Source organism: Mobula hypostoma, chromosome 10 (genome assembly GCF_963921235.1).
Source record: "Mobula hypostoma chromosome 10, sMobHyp1.1, whole genome shotgun sequence".
Classification (NCBI taxonomy): Eukaryota; Metazoa; Chordata; class Chondrichthyes; order Myliobatiformes; family Myliobatidae; genus Mobula; species Mobula hypostoma.
Window position 1 is genome coordinate 16,773,239 of NC_086106.1, and position 22,028 is coordinate 16,795,266.

General features: G+C 54.6%; 1 protein-coding gene across 1 annotated transcript in view; it reads left to right on the forward strand.

Moving 5' to 3' along the window:
* LOC134352683 (apoptotic chromatin condensation inducer in the nucleus-like) overlaps window positions 1-22,028 on the forward strand; it is a 109,480-nt gene that overhangs the window by 39,154 nt on the left and 48,298 nt on the right. Inside the window, exons 2-8 of the mRNA XM_063060069.1 lie at window positions 6,805-6,870; window positions 7,645-7,756; window positions 11,173-11,259; window positions 13,046-13,107; window positions 14,133-15,656; window positions 15,975-16,178; window positions 17,259-17,356. Coding sequence (XP_062916139.1) covers window positions 6,805-6,870; window positions 7,645-7,756; window positions 11,173-11,259; window positions 13,046-13,107; window positions 14,133-15,656; window positions 15,975-16,178; window positions 17,259-17,356 — 2,153 coding nt within the window. The remainder of the gene's footprint in view (window positions 1-6,804; window positions 6,871-7,644; window positions 7,757-11,172; window positions 11,260-13,045; window positions 13,108-14,132; window positions 15,657-15,974; window positions 16,179-17,258; window positions 17,357-22,028) is intronic.

Sequence of the window (22,028 nt, forward strand, 5' to 3'; positions counted from 1 at the left end):
CACTGTGTGACTGTACAGAATCACTGTTTATTCAGGGCGAGGGTCACTCACTGTGTAACTGTACAGAGTCACTGTTTATTCAGGGTGAGGGTCGCTCACTGTGTGACTGTACAGAGTCACTGTTTATTCAGGGTGAGGGTCACTCACTGTGTAACTGTACAGAGTCACTGTTTATTCAGGGTGAGGGTCGCTCACTGTGTGACTGTACAGAGTCACTGTTTATTCAGGGTGAGGGTCACTCACTGTGTAACTGTACAGAGTCACTGTTTATTCAGGGTGAGGGTCACTCACTGTGTAACTGTACAGAGTCACTGTTTATTCAGGGCGAGGGTCACTCACTGTAACTGTACAGGGTCACTGTTTATTCAGGGCGAGGGTCACTCACTGTGTAACTGTACAGAGTCACTGTTTATTCAGGGGGAGGGTCACTCACTGTGTGACTGTACAGAGTCACTGTTTATTCAGGGTGAGGGTCACTCACTGCGTGACTGTACAGAGTCACTGTTTATTCAGGGTGAGGGTCACTCACTGCGTGACTGTACAGAGTCACTGTTTATTCAGGGAGAGGGTCACTGTGTAACTGTACAGAGACACTGTTTATTCAGGGCGAGGGTCACTCACTGGAGCTGTATAGAGTCACTGTTTATTCAGGGCGAGGGTCACTGTGTAACTGTACAGGGTCACTGTTTATTCAGGGTGAGGGTCACTCACTGGAGCTGTATAGAGTCACTGTTTATTCAGGGCCAGGGTCACTCACTGTGTAACTGTACAGAGTCACTGTTTATTCAGGGTGAGGGTCACTCACTGTGTAACTGTACAGAGTCACTGTTTATTCAGGGTGAGGGTCACTCACTGTGTAACTGTACAGAGTCACTGTTTATTCAGGGCGAGGGTCACTCACTGTAACTGTACAGGGTCACTGTTTATTCAGGGCGAGGGTCACTCACTGTGTAACTGTACAGGGTCACTGTTTATTCAGGGCGAGGGTCACTCACTGTGTAACTGTACAGAGTCACTGTTTATTCAGGGTGAGGGTCACTCACTGTGTAACTGTACAGAGTCACTGTTTATTCAAGGTGAGGGTCACTCACTGTGTAACTGTACAGAGTCACTGTTTATTCAGGGCGAGGGTCACTCACTGTGTAACTGTACAGGGTCACTGTTTATTCAGGGCGAGGGTCACTCACTGGAGCTGTATAGAGTCACTGTTTATTCAGGGCGAGGGTCACTCACTGTGTAACTGTACAGGGTCACTGTTTATTCAGGGTGAGGGTCACTCACTGGAGCTGTATAGAGTCACTGTTTATTCAGGGTGACGGTCACTCACTGTGTGACTGTACAGAGTCACTGTTTATTCAGGGCGAGGGTCACTCACCGGAGCTGTATAGAGTCACTGTTTATTCAGGGCGAGGGTCACTGTGTAATTGTACAGAGACACTGTTTATTCAGGGCGAGGGACACTCACTGGAGCTGTATAGAGTCACTGTTTATTCAGGGCGAGGGTCACTCACTGTGTAACTGTACACAGTCACTGTTTATTCAGGGTGAGGGTTACTCACTGTGTAACTGTACAGGGTCACTGTTTATTCAGGGCGAGGGTCACTCACTGTGTAACTGTACAGGGTCACTGTTTATTCAGGGCGAGGGTCACTCACTGTGTAACTGTACAGAGTCACTGTTTATTCAGGGTGAGGGTCACTCACTGTGTAACTGTACAGAGTCACTGTTTATTCAAGGTGAGGGTCACTCACTGTGTAACTGTACAGAGTCACTGTTTATTCAGGGCGAGGGTCACTCACTGTGTAACTGTACAGGGTCACTGTTTATTCAGGGCGAGGGTCACTCACTGGAGCTGTATAGAGTCACTGTTTATTCAGGGCGAGGGTCACTCACTGTGTAACTGTACAGAGTCACTGTTTATTCAGGGTGAGGGTCACTCACTGGAGCTGTATAGAGTCACTGTTTATTCAGGGTGACGGTCACTCACTGTGTGACTGTACAGAGTCACTGTTTATTCAGGGCGAGGGACACTCACTGGAGCTGTATAGAGTCACTGTTTATTCAGGGCGAGGGTCACTCACTGTGTAACTGTACACAGTCACTGTTTATTCAGGGTGAGGGTTACTCACTGTGTAACTGTACAGGGTCACTGTTTATTCAGGGCGAGGATCACTCACTGGAGCTGTATAGAGTCACTGTTTATTCAGGGCGAGGGTCACTCACTGGAGCTGTTTAGAGTCACTGTTTATTCAGGGTGACGGTCACTCTGTAACTGTGCAGAGGCACTGTTTATTCAGGGTGACGGTCACTCACTGTGTTACTGTACAGAGTCACGGTTTATTCAGGATGAGGGTCACTCACTGGAGCTGTATAAAGTCTCAGTTTATTCAGGGCGAGGATCACTGTGTAACTGTACAGGGTCACTGTTTATTCAGCGTGAGGGTCACTCACTGTGTAACTGTACAGAGTCACTGTTTATTCAGGGCGAGGGTCACTCACTGGAGCTGTATAGAGTCACTGGTTATTCAGGGTGAAGGTCACTCACTGTGTAACTGTACAGAGTCACTGTGTATTCAGGGTGCGGGTCACTCACTGTGTAACTGTACAGAGTCACTGTTTATTCAGGGCGAGGGCCACTCACTGTGTAACTGTACAGAGTCACTGTTTATTCAGGTTGAAGGTCACTCACTGTGTTAGTGTACAGTGTCACTGTTTATTCAGGGCGAGGGTCACTCACTGGAGCTGTACAGAGTCACTGTTTATTCAGGGAGGCGGTCACTCTGTAACTGTGCAGAGACACTGTTTATTCAGGGTGACGGTCACTCACTGTGTGACTGTACAGAGTCACTGTTTATTCAGGGCGAGGGTCACTCACTGGTGCTGTATAAAGTCTCTGTTTATTCAGGGCGAGGGTCAATGTGTAACTGTACAGGGTCACTGTTTATTCAGGGCGAGGGTCACTCACTGGAGCTGTATAGAGTCACTGTTTATTCAGGGTGAGGGTCACTCACTGTGTTAGTGTACAGAGTCACTGTTTATTCAGGGTGAGGGTCACTCACTGTGTAACTGTACAGAGTCACTGTTTATTCAGGGTGAGGGTCGCTCACTGTGTGACTGTACAGAGTCACTGTTTATTCAGGGTGAGGGTCACTCACTGTGTAACTGTACAGAGTCACTGTTTATTCAGGGTGAGGGTCGCTCACTGTGTGACTGTACAGAGTCACTGTTTATTCAGGGTGAGGGTCACTCACTGTGTAACTGTACAGAGTCACTGTTTATTCAGGGTGAGGGTCACTCACTGTGTAACTGTACAGAGTCACTGTTTATTCAGGGTGAGGGTCACTCACTGTGTAACTGTACAGAGTCACTGTTTATTCAGGGTGAGGGTCACTCACTGTGTGACTGTACAGAGTCACTGTTTATTCAGGGGGAGGGTCACTCACTGTGTGACTGTACAGAGTCACTGTTTATTCAGGGTGAGGGTCACTCACTGTGTAACTGTACAGAGTCACTGTTTATTCAGGGTGACGGTCACTCACTGTGTAACTGTACAGAGTCACTGTTTATTCAGGGTGAGGGTCACTCACTGTGTAACTGTACAGAGTCACTGTTTATTCAGGGCGAGGGTCACTCACAGGAGCTGTATAAAGTCTCTGTTTATTCAGGGCGAGGGTCACTGTGTAACTGTACAGGGTCACTGTTTATTCAGCGTGAGGGTCACTCACTGTGTAACTGTACAGAGTCACTGTTTATTCAGGGTGAGGGTCACTCACTGTGTGACTGTACAGGGTCACTGTTTATTCAGGGCGAGGGTCACTCACTGTGTAACTGTACAGGGTCACTGTTTATTCAGGGGGAGGGTCACTCACTGTGTAACTGTACAGAGTCACTGTTTATTCAGGGTGAGGGTCACTCACTGTGTGACTGTACAGAGTCACTGTTTATTCAGGGTGAGGGTCACTCACTGTGTAACTGTTCAGAGTCACTGTTTATACAGGGCGAGGGTCACTCACTGTGTAACTGTACAGAGTCACTGTTTATTCAGGGTGACGGTCACTCACTGTGTAACTGTACACAGTCACTGTTTATTCAGGGTGAAGGTCACTCACTGTGTAACTGTACAGAGTCACTGTTTATTCAGGGGGAGGGTCACTCACTGTGTGACTGTACAGAGTCACTGTTTATTCAGGGTGAGGGTCGCTCACTGTGTGACTGTACAGAGTCACTGTTTATTCAGGGTGAGGGTCGCTCACTGTGTGACTGTACAGAGTCACTGTTTATTCAGGGTGAGGGTCACTCACTGTGTAACTGTACAGAGTCACTGTTTATTCAGGGTGAGGGTCGCTCACTGTGTGACTGTACAGAGTCACTGTTTATTCAGGGTGAGGGTCACTCACTGTGTAACTGTACAGAGTCACTGTTTATTCAGGGTGAGGGTCACTCACTGTGTAACTGTACAGAGTCACTGTTTATTCAGGGTGAGGGTCACTCACTGTGTAACTGTACAGAGTCACTGTTTATTCAGGGTGAGGGTCACTCACTGTGTGACTGTACAGAGTCACTGTTTATTCAGGGGGAGGGTCACTCACTGTGTGACTGTACAGAGTCACTGTTTATTCAGGGTGAGGGTCACTCACTGTGTAACTGTACAGAGTCACTGTTTATTCAGGGTGACGGTCACTCACTGTGTAACTGTACAGAGTCACTGTTTATTCAGGGTGAGGGTCACTCACTGTGTAACTGTACAGAGTCACTGTTTATTCAGGGCGAGGGTCACTCACAGGAGCTGTATAAAGTCTCTGTTTATTCAGGGCGAGGGTCACTGTGTAACTGTACAGGGTCACTGTTTATTCAGCGTGAGGGTCACTCACTGGAGCTGTATAGAGTCACTGTTTATTCAGGGTGAGGGTCACTCACTGTGTAACTGTACAGGGTCACTGTTTATTCAGGGGGAGGGTCACTCACTGTGTAACTGTACAGAGTCACTGTTTATTCAGGGTGAGGGTCACTCACTGTGTGACTGTACAGAGTCACTGTTTATTCAGGGTGAGGGTCACTCACTGTGTAACTGTTCAGAGTCACTGTTTATACAGGGCGAGGGTCACTCACTGTGTAACTGTACAGAGTCACTGTTTATTCAGGGTGACGGTCACTCACTGTGTAACTGTACACAGTCACTGTTTATTCAGGGTGAAGGTCACTCACTGTGTAACTGTACAGAGTCACTGTTTATTCAGGGTGAGGGTCGCTCACTGTGTGACTGTACAGAGTCACTGTTTATTCAGGGTGAGGGTCACTCACTGTGTGACTGTACAGAGTCACTGTTTATTCAGGGCGAGGGTCACTCACTGTGTAACTGTACAGAGTCACTGTTTATTCAGGGCGAGGGTCACTCACAGGAGCTGTATAAAGTCTCTGTTTATTCAGGGCGAGGGTCACTGTGTAACTGTACAGGGTCACTGTTTATTCAGCGTGAGGGTCACTCACTGTGTAACTGTACAGAGTCACTGTTTATTCAGCGTGAGGGTCACTCACTGTGTAACTGTACAGAGTCACTGTTTATTCAGGGTGAGGGTCACTCACTGTGTGACTGTACAGAATCACTGTTTATTCAGGGCGAGGGTCACTCACTGTGTAACTGTACAGAGTCACTGTTTATTCAGGGTGAGGGTCGCTCACTGTGTGACTGTACAGAGTCACTGTTTATTCAGGGTGAGGGTCACTCACTGTGTGACTGTACAGAGTCACTGTTTATTCAGGGTGAGGGTCACTCACTGTGTGACTGTACAGAGTCACTGTTTATTCAGCGTGAGGGTCACTCACTGTGTAACTGTACAGAGTCACTGTTTATTCAGGGTGAGGGTCGCTCACTGTGTGACTGTACAGAGTCACTGTTTATTCAGGGTGAGGGTCACTCACTGTGTAACTGTACAGAGTCACTGTTTATTCAGGGTGAGGGTCACTCACTGTGTAACTGTACAGAGTCACTGTTTATTCAGGGTGAGGGTCACTCACTGTGTAACTGTACAGAGTCACTGTTTATTCAGGGTGAGGGTCACTCACTGTGTGACTGTACAGAGTCACTGTTTATTCAGGGGGAGGGTCACTCACTGTGTAACTGTTCAGAGTCACTGTTTATACAGGGCGAGGGTCACTCACTGTGTAACTGTACAGAGTCACTGTTTATTCAGGGTGACGGTCACTCACTGTGTAACTGTACACAGTCACTGTTTATTCAGGGTGAGGGTCACTCACTGTGTAACTGTACAGAGTCACTGTTTATTCAGGGCGAGGGTCACTCACAGGAGCTGTATAAAGTCTCTGTTTATTCAGGGCGAGGGTCACTGTGTAACTGTACAGGGTCACTGTTTATTCAGCGTGAGGGTCACTCACTGTGTAACTGTACAGAGTCACTGTTTATTCAGGGTGACGGTCACTCACTGTGTGACTGTACAGAGTCACTGTTTATTCAGGGTGAGGGTCACTCACTGTGTGACTGTACAGAGTCACTGTTTATTCAGGGCGAGGGTCACTCACTGTGTGACTGTACAGAGTCACTGTTTATTCAGGGCGAGGGTCACTCACTGTGTGACTGTACAGAGTCACTGTTTATTCAGGGCGAGGGTCACTCACTGTGTGACTGTACAGAGTCACTGTTTATTCAGGGTGAGGGTCACTCACTGTGTAACTGTACAGAGTCACTGTTTATTCAGGGCAAGGGTCACTCACTGTGTTACTGTACAGAGTCACTGTTTATTCAGGGCGAGGGTCACTCACTGTAATTGTGCCTTGTGTGTGTTACAGGCTCTGATGCTGGAACAGTTGCAGAAACATTCCACCTCCCACTCTGGCCTGCAGCCCAACTCCCAGGTGAATGAGTTTGTCTGGTCTGTCCCAGCTGACCTTGGGAGGGAATTTCTGTCGCTGGTCTGTCCTGGTCGACCCTGGGAGGGAATTTCTGTCGCTGGTCTGTCCTGGTCGACCCTGGGAGGGAATTTGTGTCGCTGGTCTGTCCCAGCTGACCATGGGAGGGAACTTGTGTCGCTGGTCTGTCCTGGTCGACCCTGGGAGGGAATTTGTGTCGCTGGTCTGTCCTGGTCGACCCTGGGAGGGAATTTGTGTCGCTGGTCTGTCCTGGTCGACCCTGGGAGGGAATTTGTGTCGCTGGTCTGTCCTGGTCGACACTGGGAGGGAATGTGTATCGCTGGTCTGTCCTGGTGGACCCTGGGAGGGAATGTGTGTCGCTGGTCTGTCCGGCTGACCGTGGGAGGGAATGTGTGTCGCTGGTCTGTCCTGGTCGACCCTGGGAAGGAATGTGTGTCGCTGGTCTGTCCGGCTGACCGTGGGAGGGAATTTGTGTCGCTGGTCTGTCCGGCTGACCCTGGGGGGGAATTTGTGTTGCTGGTCTGTCCAGCTGACCCTGGGAGGGAACCTGGTCGGGAGGGAGTGCGGTTGGCTGGTTTCTCTACTGTAGTTGGTGCCAGGCGGAGGATGGCATGTGGTGGAGTGTGTGCGCAGCAGCTAGCACCTGCTGGCCCAGTGGAGGGGTGGGGATGCTGTGTGGAGGGGGGGATACTACATGGGAGGGATTTAGGTGGGCCGGATCATGTCTGCTGACCCATTCCTCTTCCCCCCTTCTTGCAGATCGGTGAGGAGATGAGTTCCAACAGCTTCATCAAGCAGTACCTGGAGACGCAGCAGGAGCTACTGCGGCAGAGGCTGGAGAGGGAGGCGCGTGGCGTGGCCGAGGCCGAAGGTTAGGGCACGGACTAGCACCTGTGGTCCCTCCCCTATCCTCACTTCACTTTATCCTCCCTCCCCTTCCCTCATCTCACCTACACTCCCTCACCTCCTCCCCTTTCCTCGTCTCCCATCCTCCCTTCCGTTATCTCCAATCCACTCCCTCAGCCTCTCCCCTCTCTCTATTCCCTCCCATTCTTACCCTCACCGCTCCCTTTTCTTCTCCCTCTCCCCTCTCCACAAAGCGATAAGACACAAGGAGCAGAGTTAGGCCGTTTGGCCGACCATGTCTGCTCTGCCTTTTCATCATGGCTGATTCATTGTCCCACTCTCCTGCCTTCTCCCTATAACCTTTCATGCCCTGACTGATCAAGAACCTACCAACCTCTGTTTTAAATACACCCAATGACTTTGCCTCCACAAGCAGTCTGCGGCGTTGAATTCCACGGATTCACAATCCTCTGGCCAAGGAAATTCTTCCTCATTTCTGTTCGAAAGGGATGTCCCTCTATTCTGAGGCTGTGCCCTCTGGTCCTAAACTCCCCCACTATAGGAAACATTCTCCCCACATCCACCCTGTCTGGTCTTTCACTATTCAATTGTTTTCACTGAGTTCACCTTTCATTCTTCTAAACTGCATCAAGTACAGGCCCGGAACCATCAAAAGCTCCTCGTGTGTTAACCTTTTCATTCCCAAATCATTCTCGTAACCTTCTCTGGACTCTCTCCAATGCCAACACGCCCCTTATTAGTTACTGGGCTCACAACAGTCCAACTCTGACCAATACCCTGTAAAGCCTCAACATTACATCCTTACTCTTGTATTCTTGTCGGCTGGAAAAGAATGCTAACGTTGCACTTGCCGTCCTTACCTGACTCAACCTGAAAGTTAATTGAATTGAATTGACTTTATTATTTACATCCTTCATATACATGAGGAGTAAAAATGTTTATGTTACGTTTCTGTCTACATGTGCAATTTATACTACTTTATAATAAATACTGTGTAGAAAGGACAATCAAGATAACATAGAAATACAGTTGTATCAGTATGAATTAATCAGTTTGATGGCCTGGTGGAAGAAGCTGTCCTGGAGCCTGTTGGTCCTGGCTTTTATGCTGTGGTACTGATTCCCGGATGGTAGCAGCTGGAACAGTTTGTGGTTGGGGTGACTTGGATCCTCAATTATCCTTCAGGCCTTTTTTACACGCCTGTCTTTGTAGATGATCTGAGTAGTGGGAAGTTCACAACTACAGATGTTCTGGGCTGTCCGCACCACTCTCTGCAGAGTCCTGCGATTAAGGGAGGTACAGTTCCCATACCAGGCAGTGATGCAGCCAGTCAGGATGCTCTCAACGGTGCCCCTGTAGAAAGTTTTTAGGATTTGGGGGCCCATACCAAACTTCTTCAACTGTCTGAGATGAAAGAGGTGCTGTACGTGAGATCCTCAGTGATGTTTATGCTGAGGAACTTAAAGCTGTTTACCCTCTCAACCCCAGATCCATTGATGTCAATAGTGGTTAGCTTGTCTCCATTCTTCCTGTAATCCACAACCAGCTCCTTTATTTTTGCGACATTGAGGGAGGGGTTGTTTTCTTGACACCACTGTGTCAAAGTGATGACTTCTTCTCTGTAGGCTGTCCCAGTCCTGGGAATTTTTAGGGAATCCAGTATAAGGAATCCCAAGACCCTGATTTCTGAATTTGATCCCTGATTAGAACATATCCTTCTACAGAAGTGCATTGCGTACACTTCCCTTCCCAGTATTCCATCCACCCTTTGTTCTTTTCCTGCAGCCTCCCTGCTTCCTCAAAACTACCTGTCCCTGCACTCATCTTTATATTGTCTGCAAACTTGGCCACAAAGCCATCACATCTGTCGTCCAAATCACTGACATATAACATGAAAAGAAGTGGTCCCAACGCCGACCAATGCAGAACACCACCAGTTACCAGGGTCCAATCAGAAAAGGCCTCCTTTATTCCCACTCTTTGCTACCTGCCAGTCAAGCAATCATCTATCCATGCTAAACAAGAGAAAATCTCCAGATGCTGGAAATCCAAGCAGCACACACAAGCTGCTGGAGGAACTCAGCAGGTCAGGCAGCGTCAATGGAAAAGAGCACAGTTGACATTTTGGGCCGAGAGCCTTCATCAGGACTGGGAAATCCATAGATGCTGCCTGGCCTGCTGAGTTCCGCCAGCACTTTGTGCCCTGCTTCTACCCATGCTGGTGTCTTACCTGTAATACCACGGGCTGTTATCTTGTTAGGCAGCCTCATGTGCGGCACCTTCTGAAAATCCAAGTGAGCAACATCCACCAATTATCCTTTGCATATCCTGCCTGTTAGCTCCTCGAAGAATTCCAATAGATTTGTCAGGCAACATTTCCCCTTAAGCAGGGGAAGTGTGCCTCCAAGAACCACGAAAACTCATCCTTAATAATGGACTCCCAACCACTGAAATCAGGCTAACTGGCCTATAATTTCCTTCCTTCTGCCTTCCTCCCTTCTTAAAGAGTGGAGTGACATTTGCAATTTTCCGTACCTCTGGAACCATTCTAGAATCTATTGATTCTTAGATCACTACTAATGTCTCCACAATCTCTTCGGCCACCTCTTTCGGAACCCTGGGGTGTAGTCCATCTGTTTCGGGGTGACTTACCTACCTCCAGACCTCTCTCTCCTCTTATCCTCCTCCCCCCACCCCTCCCCTGTCACATTCCTCTTTTTCCTCCCCCTCTCTCCCTCCCCTCGAACCCCTGTTCCCACTCCCGTCTCTCTCTCTCACCCCCTCCCGTCCCTCTAACTTTCCCTCCTTTTCTCTCTGTAACCCTGTGGGGAGAAAGTGAGGTAGAGGGTGGGGAGGAGGTTCACCCGGATGCTGCCTGGATTAGAGGGCAGGAGCCATAAGGAGAGGTTGGATAAACCTGGCTTGTTTTCTCTGCAGCAGCGGGGGCTGAAGAAAGGCCTAATGGAGGTTTATAAGATTATGGGAGACACTGATACAGCTGATATCTTTCTCCCCAGGGTAGAAATATCTAATACCAGTTAAGGTGAAGTGGGGGCGGGGGGTAGTTCAAAGGAGATGTGTGGGGCAAGTGTTTTTTTCCCAGGGAGTGGAGAGGGTCAGGGATGCGCTGCTGGGGGTGGGGGTGGAGGCAGATATAACAGAGGCATTTATAAGTCTGTTAGACTGACTCATGGCCATGCGGAGAATGGGGGGGAGATGGGCACGGTGCGGGCAGAGGGGATTCGTTACAAGCTGAGTTGACCACGATCTCATGAGCTGACACTAGGTGGTGGTGTGGTATTGGTACAGTGGGTTGGCTCAGCATCGTTGGCGGAAAGACTGATATGCGTGGTTGTCTGTAAGTGAGGTGGGGGGTAGGGTTGGCGATCCCGTTCCTCACCCTTTCCTCTGCCGGTGTAGAGGTGGACTCGGACAGTGAGAGTACCGACACCCCCGTCCTTCAAGCTCAGGAACCCGGCAACAGCCCTGGAACCGTCCACCCACCAGGTAGGTGGGAGGGGAGGGTGATGGATGGGGGGAGGAAGGAGGGGAGAGGGTGATGGATGGGGGAGGGTGATGGGGATGGGGGGAGGAAGGAGGGGAGAGGGTATTGGGGATGGGGAGGAAGGAGGGGAAAGGATGATGGATGGGGGGAGGGTGTTGTGAGAGAGAGGGGAAGGTGATGGATGGGGAGGGGGAGGGTGATGGATGGGGAAGGGAGGTGATGGATGGGGAGGGAGGAGAGGGTAATGGATGGGGGAGGGGGGAGGGTGATGGGGATGGGGGGAGGAAGGAGGGGAGAGGGTATTGGGGATGGGGAGGAAGGAGGGGAAAGGATGATGGATGGGGGGAGGGTGTTGTGAGAGAGAGGGGAAGGTGATGGATGGGGAGGGGGAGGGTGATGGATGGGGAAGGGGGTGATGGATGGGGAGGAAGGAGGGGAGAGGGTGATGGGGATGGGGGAGGAAGGAGGAGAGGGTGATGGGGATGGGGAGGAAGGAGGGGAGAGGGTGATGGGTGGGGAGGGCATTGTGAGAGAGGGGGGAGGGTGATGGATGGGGGGAGGGCATTGTAAGAGAGGGGAGAGGGTGATGGGGATGGGGGGAGGAAGGAGGGGAGAGGGTGATGGGTGGGGAGGGCATTGTGAGAGAGGGGGAGGGTGATGGATGGGGAGGGCATTGTAAGAGAGGGGAGAGGGTGATGGGGATGGGGGGAGGAAGGAGGGGAGAGGGTGATGGATGGGGAAGGGGGGAGGGTATTGGGGATGGGGAGGAAGGAGGGGAAAGGATGATGGATGGGGGGAGGGCGTTGTGAGAGAGAGGGGAAGGTGATGGATGGGGAGGAGGGGGGTGATGGATGGGGAGGAAGTAGGGGAGAGGGTGATGGATGGGGAGGAAGGAGGGGAGAGGGTGATGGATGGGGAGGAAGGAGGGGAGGGTGATGGGATGGGGAGGAAGGAGGGGAGGGTGATGGGGATGGGGAGGAAGGAGGGGAGAGGGTGATGGGTGGGGAGGGCATTGTGAGAGAGGGGGGAGGGTGATGGATGGGGGGAGGGCATTGTGAGAGAGGGGGAGGGTGATGGATGGGGGGAGGGCATTGTAAGAGAGGGGAGAGGGTGATGGGGATGGGGGGAGGAAGGAGGGGAGAGGGTGATGGGTGGGGAGGGCATTGTGAGAGAGGGGGAGGGTGATGGATGGGGAGGGCATTGTAAGAGAGGGGAGAGGGTGATGGGGATGGGGGAGGAAGGAGGGGAGAGGGTGATGGATGGGGAAGGGGGGAGGGTATTGGGGATGGGGAGGAAGGAGGGGAAAGGATGATGGATGGGGGAGGGCGTTGTGAGAGAGAGGGGAAGGTGATGGATGGGGAGGAGGGGGGTGATGGATGGGGAGGAAGTAGGGGAGAGGGTGATGGATGGGGAGGAAGGAGGGGAGAGGGTGATGGATGGGGAGGAAGGAGGGGAGGGTGATGGGGATGGGGAGGAAGGAGGGGAGAGGGTGATGGGTGGGGAGGGCATTGTGAGAGAGGGGGGAGGGTGATGGATGGGGGGAGGGCATTGTGAGAGAGGGGGAGGGTGATGGATGGGGGGAGGGTGTTGTGAGAGAGAGGAGAGGGTGACGGGGATGGGGGAGGAAGGAGCGGAGAGGGTGATGGGGAAGGGGAGAGGTTGTTGGGGTGAGCGATGGAGGGGGTGTTGAGGGTATGGGTTTTGGAGGGGGGGGGATCACAACCAGTTGGCATGGAGCTGCGGGGTTCTGAGGCACTGATTGTAACTGTCTTTGCCCCTCCCTCACAGACTCGGGCGATCAGAAGAGTGAGCCAGCACAGGATGGTGGGGGCAGCTCACCCGTTGGACAGGTAACTGACCCTCCCTCCCACCCCTGCCCTGCCTCCCCTCCCTCTGTCCTTCTACCCCTCCTCTCTATCCCCATTCCCTCTGCCCTGGACTTCCCTCCGCTCTCTCCGCCTCGTTCCACTCCCTCACTGGTACTCGCTGCCCCTTCTCTCCTCTCCACTCTCTTTACGCACTGCCCTGCCCCGCCGTCTCTCCCTCCTTCCCGCCTTTTCCATTGCGTGCGTAGAGTGTGTGTTGGGATGGGGGAGGATGTGTGCTGTTAAATTGGCTTATTATTGGCACGCATATTGAGATGTTATTAATTAAAACTTGTACACTGCTCATACAGATCAGTGCTTAGAGCAGATCAAGGTAAAACAGTAACAGTGCAGAATAGAGAGTCACGGTGCAAGGTTAAGCCAGGTGGGATATGAGGTCAAGAGACTGCCTTATTGTACTAGGGAACCAGTCAATGGTCTGATAACAGCAGGGTAGGAGCTGTCCTCAAACCTGGTGAGACTTGCTTTCTGGCTTTTGTGTTTTCTCCCCACCCTGGACATTCGCTTTTCTCTCCCCTCGCATTGGGGAGGAGATGCAAAAGCCTTAGAGGACACGGTGCACCTCCAGGCTCAAAGACAGCTGGAAGAACTCAGCAGGTCGGGCAGCATCAGTGGAAAAGATCGATCGACGTTTCGGGCCGGAACCCTTCGTCAGGACTGCTTTGACCCCAGCATCTGCAGATTATTTTGTGTTCAAAAACAGCTTCTACCCCACTGTTATCCGACTATGAAATGGTCCCCAAATACGGTAAGATGGGCTCTTGACCGACAATCGACATCATCCTGGTCCTTACCCTGTTGTCTGCCGGCATTTTCTGTAACACTCCATTCTGCATCTTGTTGGTGCTTTACCTTGTACGACCCAATGTAATGGTCTGTTCATCACAGGGGAAGGGGTTGACTCCCAACGGCAGCAGTCTGGACGAAGAAACGTGTTGATTCTGACCCCTGTTCATCTCTTCCCTCCCCTCTCTCTCTTTCGCCTTCAGGAGGACGATGTTCTCTCGGGTCAGGGTGCCCCCCCGACTTTAGAGGTGGAAGGCAGTCGGTGCTCGGAGGAGGAGGAGGAGGAGGAAGAGGAGGAGGAGGAGGTAGAAGGAATGGCCGGCTCCCAAGGAGATCCCTCACCCACCACCCTGCGACGCCGCTGGCATCAGCAGGAGGGCCCGCGTGAGCCTGCTCTGCCTCGTCTACGCCGGGGGGCTCCACTTGGCCGTCCCCAGCGCTCTCCTCTCCCTGCTGCCCCCCCTGAACTCGAGAGGGGGGGCTATGCACCCCTCTCCCCCCCTCCCCAGCTCTCTGAGCAGCAGCCTGCCCCTTCCCGCGGAGACCAGGAGCTTGAGGAGGGGCCACCGCTGCTCGAGTCCCAGCAGGAAGCCACACGCTCTCCACCCTCCTTAGACCAGCCCATGAAGGAGCCACTCCCAGCAGCACACCAGCGGGACAGTGGGGGTCTTCCCCTGGCTCACCATGCTCTAGCAGAGCCTCCTGCCCAGCTGGAGACACCTCCCCCACCTTCACTCCAGAAGGAAATGTCTCCGGCACAATCCCAGCAGGAGGAAGGGTCTCTGGCACAGACCCGCCAGGAGGAAGGGTCTCCAGCACAGTCCCAGCATAAGGACAGATCTCCAGCAGAATCCCAGCAGGAGGTAGGGTCTCCTTCAGAATCCCAGCAGGAGGTAGGGTCACCTTCAGAATCCCAGCAGGAGGTAGGGTCTCCTTCAGAATCCCAGCAGGAGAAAGGGTCTCCTTCAGAATCCCAGCAGGAGGTAGGGTCTCCTTCAGAATCCCAGCAGGAGGAAAGGTCTCCTTCAGAATCCCAGCAGGAGGTAGGGTCTCCTTCAGAATCCCAGCAGGAGGAAGGGTCTCCAGCGGATTCCCACCAGAAGAGAGGGTTTCCTTCAGAATCCCAGAAGAATGAAGGTTCCCCAGCAGAATCCCAGCAAGAGGAAGAATCTCCTGCAGAATCCCAGCAGAAGGAGGCATCTCCAGCAGAATCCCAGCAGGAAGTGTCTCCCATAGAATCTCAGCAGGAGGTATTTCTAAATGAATCCCAGCAGGAAGGGTTGTCTCCAACAAAGTCCCAGCAGAAGGAAGTATCTCCATCTTTGCAGGAGGAAACATCTCATCACCTGACCCAGCAGGGGAGGGAGGGATCCCCACCAGTGTCACAGCAGAAGCAGACTCCTTCTGGCCTGTCACAAGCTAGCACCCGCAGGGCCAGCAGAGATTCAAAGGAGGGTGGGGATTCCCCCTCAGAACAGGGGCCAGGAGAGGGGGAGAGGTCGAAGGGAGTGCCCTCTCCCCCCTCCACCTCGCAGCATGACAGGGACACTTCCCCTGGGAAACGGTCCTGCTCAAGATCGGGCTCCAAGAACAAGGGCAGGTCCTCATCCTCTTCCTCATCGTCCTCTACCTCCTCCACCTCATCATCATCATCCTCCTCCTCCTCCTCCACCTCAGAGAGAGACCAGGTCAGGAGGAGATCCAAGGCAATGTCTAATGATGCAGAGGTAAGGACAAGAGGAGCCATTCCCCGTCTCCGTCTCCGCGCGTTCCTCCCTCCATCCCTGTCTCCACGCGCTCCCTCCCTTTCCGTGCGCCCCCTCGTTCCCCACATTCGTTGCTCCTCTCTTCCTCCCTCCTGTCTTAAGCATCCTATCCTTTCCCTTCCGGTTTCCATGTCCACACTTCCCCTCTCCCTACCACACCATTCCATGACCCCTTCTGTCCCTCCCTGCCTGTCTCCGTGACTACCTCTCTCCCCCCTCCCTCTGCTCTCCAAGACCCTCTCCCTCCGCGATGACTGACCCGTGCTCTCCGGTGTGCAGACACGGCAACGGGACAGTGAAGACGCCCGCGGCCGGGACACCAGCAGACCCCGGAGCCCAGCTGTGGACCCTGAGCCCAGTCCCGGTACTGCCACACTCGACCCCAGCAGGGCTGGGGGCAAGCGGCTGCCGGTGGGGAGGGAGGGGTCGCCTAGTACCCCCTCAGGCTCCAAACGGCGCAGGACCTCCCAGGAGAGAAGGGAGGTGAGTGGGGGGGAAGGACGGGAGGAGGGAGAGCCAGGAGGAAACATGGGGATGCAGACGTAGGAGAGAGAAGGCAGGAAGCGGCTGAGAGGATGGAGGGAGGGAGAGGCAGGAGGGATGGAGGGAGTGGGGGGGCTGTGAGGAGGGATGGAGGGAGTGGGGGCTGTGAGGAGGGATGGAGGGAGTGGGGGGTCCGTGAGGAGGGATGGAGGGAGTGGGGGCTGTGAGGAGGGATGGAGAGAGGGAGAGGCAGGAGGGATAGAGGGAGTAGGGGGCTGTGAGGAGGGATGGAGGGTGTGGGGGCTGTGAGGAGGGATGGAGGGAGTGGGGGTCCGTCAGGAGGGATAGAGGGAGTAGGGGGCTGTGAGGAGGGATGGAGGGTGTGGGGGCTGTGAAGAGGGATGGAGGGAGCAGGGGAGGCTGTGAGGAGGGATGGAGGGTATGGGGTCTGTGAGGAGGTATGGAGGGTGTGGGGGGGCTGTGAGGAGGGATGGAGGGTGTGGGGGCTGTGAGGAGGGATGGAGAGAGTGGGGGTCTGTGAGGAGGGATGGAGGGAGTGGGGGGGCCGTGAGGAGGGATGGAGGGAGTGGGGGGGGCCGTGAGGAAGGATGGAGGGAGTGGGGGGGCCGTTGGGAGGGAGTGGGGGGAGTGGGGAGGCCGTGAGGAATGAGGCAGTGGGGGGCTGTGAGGAGGGATGGAGGGTGTGGGGGCTGTGAGGAGGGATGGAGAGAGTGGGGGTCTGTGAGGAGGGATGGAGGGAGTGGGGGGGCCGTGAGGAGGGATGGAGGGAGTGGGGGGGGCCGTGAGGAAGGATGGAGGGAGTGGGGGGGCCGTTGGGAGGGAGTGGGGGGAGTGGGGAGGCCGTGAGGAATGAGGCAGTGGGGGGCTGTGAGGAGGGATGGAGAGAGTGGGGGTCTGTGAGGTGGGATGGAGGGAGTGGGGGCTGTGAGGTGGGATGGAGGGAGTAAGGGGCTGATAGCAGGGAGAGGCTGAGAGGAGCAAGGGTCTGAGGAGGGATGGAGAGAGTGAGGGGCTGAGAGGAGGGAGGGGAGAGCTGACTGGTGCTTGTCTCTACCACAGCTGGAAAGATCTGCGGAAACGATTACTGAGCCCAGGCCCCGACAGGAACGTCGCAGGCCACAAGATCGGGCAGGCTCACCCACAGAGAGACACCAGCAGTGAGTGTGGGACTGGGATGTTGGACCGCATGACTGGGGCATGGGAAATTTGGGAGTGTGCTCTGTTGGATCCCAAACACATATTCAACCAGTATACCCAACTGTCCCTGCTTTGGACAACACGATTGGTTAGATACTCACATGGGGCTGTGGGATAAGAGCGGGGACTGAAAAAGGGGTGTGGGGAGAGTGGGACAGTGTGGAACTGACAAGGCTGTGGGGAGAGTGGGACTGTGTGGAACTGACACAGGGCTGTGGAGAGAGTGGGACAGTATGGAACTGACACGGGGCTGTGGGGAGAGTGGGACAGTATGGAACTGACACAGCGCTGTGGGGAGAGTGGGACAGTATGGAACTGACACGGGGCTGTGGGGAGAGTGGGACAGTATGGAACTGACACAGGGCTGTGGGGAGTGTGGGACAGTGTGGAACTGACACAGCGCTGTGGGGAGAGTGGGACAGTATGGAACTGACACAGGGCTGTGGGGAGTGTGGGACAGTGTGGAACTGACACAGCGCTGTGGGGAGAGTGGGACAGTATGGAACTGACACAGGGCTGTGGGGGAGTGGGACAGTATGGAACTGACACGGGGCTGTGGGGAGAGTGGGACAGTATGGAACTGACACGGGGCTGTGCGGAGAATGGGACAGTGTGGAACTGACACAGCGCTGTGGGGAGAGTGGGACAGTATGGAACTGACACAGTGCTGTGGGGAGTGTGGGACAGTGTGGAACTGACACAGGGCTGTGGGGAGAGTGGGACAGTATGGAACTGACACAGGGCTGTGGGGAGAGTGGGACAGTGTGGAACTGACACAGGGCTGTGGGGAGAGTGGGACTGTGTGGAACTGACACAGGGCTGTGGGGAGAGTGGGACTGTGTGGAACTGACACAGGGCTGTGGGGAGAGTGGGACAGTGTGGAACTGACACAGGGCTGTGGGGAGAGTGGGACAGTATGGAACTGACACAGTGCTGTGGGGAGTGTGGGACAGTGTGGAACTGACACAGGGCTGTGGGGAGAGTGGGACAGTATGGAACTGACACAGGGCTGTGGGGAGAGTGGGACAGTGTGGAACTGACACAGGGCTGTGGGGAGAGTGGGACTGTGTGGAACTGACACAGGGCTGTGGGGAGAGTGGGACTGTGTGGAACTGACACAGGGCTGTGGGGAGAGTGGGACAGTGTGGAACTGACACAGGGCTGTGGGGAGAGTGGGACAGTATGGAACTGACACAGCGCTGTGGGGAGTGTGGGACAGTGTGGAACTGACACAGGGCTGTGGGGAGAGTGGGACAGTATGGAACTGACACAGGGCTGTGGGGAGAGTGGGACAGTGTGGAACTGACACAGGGCTGTGGGGAGAGTGGGACTGTGTGGAACTGACACAGGGCTGTGGGGAGAGTGGGACTGTGTGGAACTGACACAGGGCTGTGGGGAGAGTGGGACAGTGTGGAACTGACACAGGGCTGTGGGGAGAGTGGGAGAGTATGGAACTGACACGGCTGTGCGGACAGTGGGACAGTATGGAACTGACACAGGGCTGTGGGGAGAGTGGGACAGTATGGAACTGACACAGGGCTGTGGGGAGAGTGGGACTGTGTGGAACTGACACAGGGCTGTGGGGAGAGTGGGACAGTGTGGAACTGACACAGGGCTGTGGGGAGAGTGGGACAGTATGGAACTGACAGGGCTGTGGGGAGAGTGGGACAGTGTGGAACTGACACAGGGCTGTGGGGAGAGTGGGACAGTGTGGAACTGACACAGGGCTGTGGGGAGAGTGGGAAAGTATGGAACTCACACAGGGCTGTGGGGAGAGTGGGACAGTGTGGAACTGACACAGGGCTGTGGGGAGAGTGGGACAGTGTGGAACTGACACAGCGCTGTGGGGAGTGCGGGACAGTATGGAACTGACACAGGGCTGGGGGAAGAGTGGGACAGTGTGGAACTGACACAGGGCTGTGGGGAGAGTGGGACAGTGTGGAACTGACACAGGGCTGTGGGGAGAGTGGGACAGTATGGAACTGACACAGGGCTGTGGGGAGAGTGGGACAGTGTGGAACTGACACAGGGCTGTGGGGAGAGTGGGACAGTGTGGAACTGACACAGGGCTGTGGGGAGAGTGGGACAGTATGGAACTGACACAGGGCTGTGGGGAGAGTGGGACAGTGTGGAACTGACACAGGGCTGGGGGAGTGTGGGACAGTATGGAACTGACACAGGGCTGTGGGGAGAGTGGGAGAGTGTGGAACTGACACAGGGCTGTGGGGAGAGTGGGACAGTATGGAACTGACACAGGGCTGTGGGGAGAGTGGGACAGTATGGAACTGACACAGGGCTGTGGGGAGAATGGGACAGTGTGGAACTGACACAGCGCTGTGGGGAGTGCGGGACAGTATGGAACTGACACAGGGCTGGGGGAGAGTGGGACAGTATGGAACTGACACAGGGCTGTGGGGAGAGTGGGACAGTATGGAACTGACACGGGGCTGTGGGGAGAGTGGGACAGTATGGAACTGACACAGCGCTGTGGGGAGTGTGGGACAGTATGGAACTGACACAGGGCTGTGGGGAGAGTGGGACAGTATGGAACTGACAGGGCTGTGGGGAGAGTGGGACTGTGTGGAACTGACACAGGGCTGTGGGGAGACTGGGACAGTGTGGAACTGACACAGGGCTGTGGGGAGTGTGGGAGAGTGTGGAACTGACACAGGGCTGTGGGGAGAGTGGGAGAGTGTGGAACTGACACAGGGCTGTGTGGTGAGTGGGACAGTATGGAACTGACACAGGGCTGTGGGGAGAGTGGGAGAGTGTGGAACTGACACAGGGCTGTGGGGAGAGTGGGAGAGTATGGAACTGACACAGGGCTGTGGGGAGAGTGGGACAGTGTGGAACTGACACAGGGCTGTGGGGAGTGTGGGACAGTGTGGAACTGACACAGGGTTGTGGGGAGAGTGGGACAGTATGGAACTGACACAGGGCTGTGGGGAGAGTGGGAGAGTGTGGAACTGACACAGGGCTGTGGGGAGAGTGGGAGAGTGTGGAACTGACACAGGGCTGTGGGGAGAGTGGGACTGTGTGGAACTGACACAGGGCTGTGGGGAGAGTGGGAGACTGTGGAACTGACACAGGGCTTTGGGGAGAGTGGGACAGTGTGGAACTGACACAGGGCTGTGGGGAGAGTGGGAGAGTATGGAACTGACACAGGGCTGTGGGGAGAGTGGGACAGTGTGGAACTGACACACGGCTGTGGGGAGAGTGGGACAGTGTGGAACTGACACAGGGCTGTGGGGAGAGTGGGACAGTGTGGAACTGACACAGGGCTGTGGGGAGTGTGGGACAGTATGGAACTGACACAGGGCTGTGGCGAGTGTGGGACAGTATGGAACTGACACAGGGCTGTGGGGAGAGTGGGACAGTGTGGAACTGACACAGGGCTGTGGGGAGAGTGGGACCGTGTGGAACTCACACAGGGCTGTGGGGAGAGTGGGACAGTGTGGAACTGACACAGGGCTGTGGGGAGAGTGGGACAGTATGGAACTGACACAGGGCTGTGGGGAGAGTGGGAGAGTGTGGAACTGACACAGGGCTGTGGGGAGAGTGGGACAGTGTGGAACTGACACGGCTGTGGTGAGTGCGGGACAGTATGGAACTGACACAGGGCTGGGGGAGAGTGGGACTGTGTGGAACTGACACAGGGCTGTGGGGAGAGTGGGACAGTGTGGAACTGACACAGGGCTGTGGGGAGAATGGGACAGTGTGGAACTGACACAGCGCTGTGGGGAGTGCGGGACAGTATGGAACTGACACAGGGCTGGGGGAGAGTGGGACAGTGTGGAACTGACACAGGGATGTGGGGAGAGTGGGAGAGTGTGGAACTGACACAGGGCTGTGGGGAGAGTGGGACAGTATGGAACTGACACAGCGCTGTGGGGAGTGCGGGACAGTATGGAACTGACACAGGGCTGGGGGAGAGTGGGACTGTGTGGAACTGACACATGGCTGTGGGGAGAGTGGGACAGTGTGGAACTGACACAGGGCTGTGGGGAGAATGGGACAGTGTGGAACTGACACAGCGCTGTGGGGAGTGCGGGACAGTATGGAACTGACACAGGGCTGGGGGAGAGTGGGACTGTGTGGAACTGACACGGGGCTGTGGGGAGAGTGGGACAGTGTGGAACTGACACGGGGCTGTGGGGAGAGTGGGACAGTATGGAACTGACACAGGGCTGTGGGGAGAGTGGGACAGTATGGAACTGACACAGGGCTGTGGGGAGAGTGGGACAGTGTGGAACTGACACAGGGCTGTGGGGAGAGTGGGAGACTGTGGAACTGACACAGGGCTTTGGGGAGAGTGGGACAGTGTGGAACTGACACAGGGCTGTGGGGAGAGTGGGAGAGTATGGAACTGACACAGGGCTGTGGGGAGAGTGGGACAGTGTGGAACTGACACACGGCTGTGGGGAGAGTGGGACAGTGTGGAACTGACACAGGGCTGTGGGGAGAGTGGGACAGTGTGGAACTGACACAGGGCTGTGGGGAGTGTGGGACAGTATGGAACTGACACAGGGCTGTGGCGAGTGTGGGACAGTATGGAACTGACACAGGGCTGTGGGGAGAGTGGGACAGTGTGGAACTGACACAGGGCTGTGGGGAGAGTGGGACCGTGTGGAA